Source organism: Rhincodon typus, unplaced genomic scaffold (assembly GCF_021869965.1).
Source record: "Rhincodon typus isolate 14 unplaced genomic scaffold, sRhiTyp1.1 hic_rhity00000068, whole genome shotgun sequence".
Lineage (NCBI taxonomy): Eukaryota > Metazoa > Chordata > Chondrichthyes > Orectolobiformes > Rhincodontidae > Rhincodon > Rhincodon typus.
In genome coordinates, this window is record NW_025965706.1 from 105,736 (window position 1) to 111,467 (window position 5,732).

The window sequence follows — 5,732 nt, forward strand, 5'->3', positions numbered from 1 at the left end:
GTCACTGCAAAGGATGCTCAGGATAGACATTTTCTAAATCACCTGTTCATAGTTCCACACTTCTGGAGCAGGTGGGGCTTAAACCCAGGCTTTGTGATTCTGAGGTAGGGTCACTAATACTGTATCACAAGAGCCCTTCTCAAGTTCCTCGGGGTTCTGTCCTAAGCCGAACTATCTTCAGCTGCTTCATTCTGTTATAAAGGTCACAGGTGGGGATGTTCTCTGATGCTCGTTCAATGTTCAGCGCTATTCATAGGAGTCAATTTTGAAGCAGTCCATGGACAACAACCAAGTTTAGACTGACAACCGCCAACCAATGACTCTCTCCAACAAGTAAGAATCTAGCCATCTCTATGCAACATTCATAAGAACGTAAGAGCTAGGAGCAGGAAAACACAATTCAGCCCCTCAAGCTGTTCCCAATTCACATGGCCCTCAGAAAGAAACAATGTCCTCATCTCTGTCCTGAAAGGGTAATCACTGATTTTAAAACAGTGCCTTCTCGTTCTGGACTAATCCACAATGGAAAACATTCTTTCCAAATTCACTTTATCATGACCATTCAGGATCTTATACACTTCAAACAAGTCACTCCTCATTCTTCTAAACCCCAGTGGAAACAAGCCTAGTCTGTCCAATCTTTCCTCATATGACAACCCACTCATTCCAGGTATAAATCTAGTAACCCTTCTCTGAACCACTTCTAATGCATTTATATCCTTCCTTAAATAAAGAGACCAAAACTGAATGCAGTATTTGAGGTGCAGTCTCACTAATGCCCCATATAATTGAAGCATAACACCTTTACTTTTATGTTCAATTCCTATCATAATAAAAATTAGAATCTCATTAGCCTTATTGATTTTGTATGGCCCTGCATCCTAACATTAATGATTCATTAACCAGAACACCTAAATCCATCTGCACCTTGGACTTTCTCGGGTTATTCTCTTCTGTAAATAATACTTTACGTTTTTATTCTCCCTGCCAAAGTAAACAACTTTCCGTTTTCCCACATTTATTCTACCTGCCAGCACCCTAAACCTCCAGGAAAGGTAGGAGAGGGAGACAGGTCATGCAGGAGTCTCCTGTGGCTATCCCGATCTCAAATAAGTACGCTGTTTTGGAAAATATAAGGGGTGATGGACTGTCAGGGGAATGTTGCACTAACAGCCAGGTTTCTGGTACTGAGATTGGCTCTAATGTAATGAGGGGTACCTCAGGTTCCAAGTAGTCGATTGTGATAGGGGACTCTCGAGTCAGAGGCACAGACAGATGTTTCTGTGGCCGACAGTGAGACATCAGAATGGTGTGTTGCCTTCCTGGTGCCAAGATCAAAGATATCTTGGAGAGGACGCAGACTATTCTCAAAGGGGAGAGATACAAATAGGAGGTTGTTGTACACATTGGAACTAATGACACAGGATGAGAAAAGGACGAGATTCTGTGGACAGAATGTAGGAAATGGAGCAGAAATTTAAAAAGTAGGTCTTCGAAGGTTGTAATATCTGGATTACTCCTGATGCCACGAGTTAGTGACGGTAGGAACAGGAGGATACAGCAGATAAATGCGTGGCTGAGGAGCTGGTGCAGGGGAGAAGGATTGACATTTTTGGACCATTGGAATCTCTCCTGGGGTAGAAGTGACCTGTACAAGGAGGACTGATTGCACCTGAATCGGAAGGGAATTAATTTATTGGCAGGGAGATTTGCTAGACCTGTTTGGGAGGATTTAACCTATTAAGGGGGGGCGGGGGAGAGGGAGAGAAGAGTGTGTGACTCAGAGATAGCTCTGAGATTGGTGTGGTTGGGAAAAGGAGCATGTCAAACAGTCAGGCCAGGCAGGAACAAAGCAGAGAACAATGTAGAACTGATAAAATAAACTGTAGTTATTTCAATGCAAGAGGCCTAATAGGTAAGGCAGATCAACTCAGGGCATGGTTGGGAACAAAGGACTGGGATATCATAGCAATTACAGGGACGTGGCTCAGGGAGACAGGACTGGCAGCTTAATGTTCCAGGGTAAAGATGCTATAGGAAGGATATAAATGGGGGTGAGAGAGGACGGGGGAGTGGAATTTTTATTAGGAATACCATTACAGAGTACTTAGGCAAGTTATTCCTGGGAGGGCATCCAGGGAAGGTATTTGGATGGAACGGAGAAATAAGCAAGGGATGATCACCTTATTGGGATTGTACTATAGACCCCCAACAGCCAGCAGGAAACTGAGAAAAAAATTTACAAGATCTCAGTTATCTGTAAGAATAACAGGATGGTAATGGTAGGAAAATTTAACTTTCCAAACATAGAATGGGGCTGCCATATTGTTAAGGATTCAGATTGAAAGGAATTTGTTAAGTGTGTACAAGAAAATTTTCTGATTCAGTATTTAGAAGTACCTACTACAGAAGGTGCAAAACATGACCTACTCTTGGGAAATAGGCAGGCCAGGTGACTGAGGTGTCAGTGGGAGAGCACTTTGGGCCAGTGACCATAATTCTTTTAGTTTTAAAATAGTGATGGAAAAGGATAGACTGGATTTAAAAGTTAAAGTTCTAAATTGGAGGAAGGCCAATTTTGACAGTATTAGGCAAGAACTTTCAAAATTTGATTGGGGACAGATATTCACAGGTAAAGGGATAGCTGGAAAATGGGAAGCCTTCAAAAATGAGATAATGAAAGTCCAGAGCCTGTTACAGTGAAGGGCAAAGCTGGTAGATGTAGGAAGTGCTGAATGACAAGAGAAAGAGAGGTTTTGGTCAAGAAAAAGAAGGAAGCATATGTCAGGTATATACTGCAGGTATCGAGTGAATCCAGAGGAGGGTATCAAGGCAGTAGAGGTAGAGGTATACTTAAGAGGGGAAATCAGGAGGGCAAAATGGGGACATGAGCTAGTTTTGACAAATAGAGTTAAAGAGAATCCAAAGAGATTCTACTAATACATGAAGGACAAAAGAGTAACAAGGGAGACAAAGGACCGCTTAAAGATCAGCAAGACTGCATGTGTGTGGAAATGCAGGAGATTTGTTGTGGGGGGGAGATACTAAACGAGCATTTTGCATCAGTGTTTACTCTGAGGGAGGATGTGGAAGCTAGAGAACATGGGGAAATAACTAGCAACATCTTGGGAAAATGTCCATATTACAGAGGTGGTGGTACTGGAAGTCTCAAAACGCATAAAGGTGGATAAATCCCCAGGACTTGATCAGGTGTACCCTAGAACTCTGTTGGAAGCTAGGGAAGTGATTGCTGGCACCCTGAGATATTTATATCATCGATAGCTACAGAAGAGGTGCCAGAAGACTGGAAGTTTGCTAATGTGGTGCCACTATTTAAGAAAAGTGGTAAGGAAAAGCCAGGGAACCATAGAGTGCTAAGCCTGACATCAGTGGTGGACAAATTGTTGGATGGGATTCACATGTATTTGGAAAGGCAAGGACTGATTAGGGATAGTGAACATGGCTTTGTGCATGGGAAGTCGTGTCTCACTAACTTGATTGAGTTTTTTGAAGAAGCAACAAAGAGGATTGATGAAAGCAGAGCGGTGGACGTGATCTATATGAACTTCAGTAAGACATTCGACAAGGTTCTGCACGGTAGACTGGTCAGCAAGGTTACATCACATGGAATACAGGGAGAACTAGCCACGTGGATACGGAACTGGCTTGAAGGAAGGAGACAGAGGGTGGTGGTGGAGGGTTGCTTTTCAGACTGGAGGCCTGCGTCCAGTGGTGTGCCACAAGGATTGGTGCTCGGTCCACTGCTTTTTGTCAGTTATATAAATGATTTGGACGTGAACACAGGAGGTGTGATTACTAAGTTTGCAGATGGCACCAAAACTGGAGGTGCAGTAAACAGCAAAGAAGGTTACCTCAGAGTACAGTGGGACCTTGATCAGGCAGGCCTAAGACTGGCGGATGGAGTTTGATTCAGATAAATGTGAGGTGTTCCACTTTGGTAGGGCAAAAGGTATTTTTGACCGCCCACTAAACTCAACTTCGTTATGTTACTTTCACAACACATTTTCCTACCCAGCTTGCCGTTGTTACAAATTTAGCTAACATATCTTAAACAGCAAAACACTGAAGGCCCAGCAGGGCCTCTTACACGACTCCATGTGTCACATCCTGCCAATCTGATAAGGACCTATTTATGTATACTTTTTGTTTCCTGAGCGCCATCCAATCTGGTATCCATGTTATGCTTAACATGATGAGCTTTTGTTTTCTGCAATAACCTTTAATTATCAAATGCCTTTTTGAAATCCAAGGAAAATACATCTTTAGGCTCTCATTTATCCACAGGGCATGCTAATCCTTCAAAAGAACTGTGATAGATTGGTTAAACATGATTTGCCTTTGATAAAACCTTGCGGACTGTTCCAGATTACCTCAGGATCTTCTAAGTGTGCAGCTATAATGTCTTTAAATGATTGATTCTAACTCCTTCCCAAAGAATCAAGCTAATGGGCCCATAGCTGTCTGCTTTCTGCCACTCTCCTTTCTTGGAGAGGTTATGTTTCCTGCATTCGACTCCAATGGAATCTTTCCTGAAGCTAAGGAAGTTTGGAAAATTAACACCAATGCATCCACTAACTCACTGGCAACCTCTTTTTAAGATCCTAGAATGAAGTCCATCAGGACTTTGAGACCTTTCAGCCCATAGCACCATCAGTTTGCTCAGTATCTCTTTCCGCATGATTATAACTTTCCATTGGAGCACCATCACCTGCAAGTTCCTCTCCATGCCACATATCCCAACTTGGAACTGTTTCACCATTCCTTCACTGCCAGTGGCTCAGAAGCTTGGAATTCCCTTCCTAACAACATTGTGCATGTACCTACCCCCCAAGGACTGCACTGGGGGTTGAAGAACATGACTCATCATCACTATCGCAATGACAGTTAGTGACAGACAATAAAAAGTCGTCCATCCCAGTGATGCCCACATGCACTGAACAAATGTTGAAAAAGACAAGCAAAATCAGCAGCACTTGTGTACTTAATCTTGATTGTAGACCTTCTAAGAGATAATACATGCCCAGCTGTACCCAGTCAGGCAAGAACAACAAGAAACTTAAATACATAATGCTGGAAATTCTCAGCAGGGGAGGCAATGTCTATGAAGAGAGAAAGCTCAATGTTGTTTTTCTCCATCATTGTGCTGGGTATTTGCAACATTTTTGATGTCTCATTCCACATTTCCCTCATTTGCAGTATTTTGCTTTCCTATTAACAATTTTGAACCATTCCTTTAAAATACAGAATAATTTATCTGAGGTGAGAGAAAATGACAATAGTTTAGCTCTGATTGTCATTATACTTAATTAGCTAGTGGATGATCCATCAATAACTCAAGCCGATTAAAATTATATCTTTATGCTGGTATATTTGAAGCGTCAGCTGTAACTCAGTGATAGCATTCCACCTCTGAATTAGAAACTTGCAACTCCATAAAACCCTGACAGATCCAAACACAAAATTACGGCTCGCGCTGCAGGGCTGTGCTGAGGAAGGAGTTCTCTGGTGGAGGTGCCATCTTTCAGAAGAAATGTGGCTTATGCTGTGGTAGCAGTATGGGGCTGGGCAAGGAGACAGTCCCCAAATCTGCGTCAAGGTGTGGAGCTGGATGAACACAGCAGGCCAAGCAGCATCAGAAGGGCAGGAAGGCCGACGTTTCGGGCCTAGACCCTTCTTCAGAAAATGACCCTTCTGAAGAAGGGTCTAGGCCC

At 42.9% G+C, this 5,732-nt stretch overlaps 1 protein-coding gene across 1 annotated transcript in view; it reads left to right on the forward strand.

Moving 5' to 3' along the window:
• Positions 1-4,420, forward strand: part of pmt (phosphoethanolamine methyltransferase) — an 8,174-nt gene extending 3,754 nt beyond the window's left edge. Inside the window, exon 4 of the mRNA XM_048621143.1 lies at positions 4,387-4,420. Coding sequence (XP_048477100.1) covers positions 4,387-4,420 — 34 coding nt within the window. The remainder of the gene's footprint in view (positions 1-4,386) is intronic.
• Positions 4,421-5,732: the final 1,312 nt, after the last annotated feature.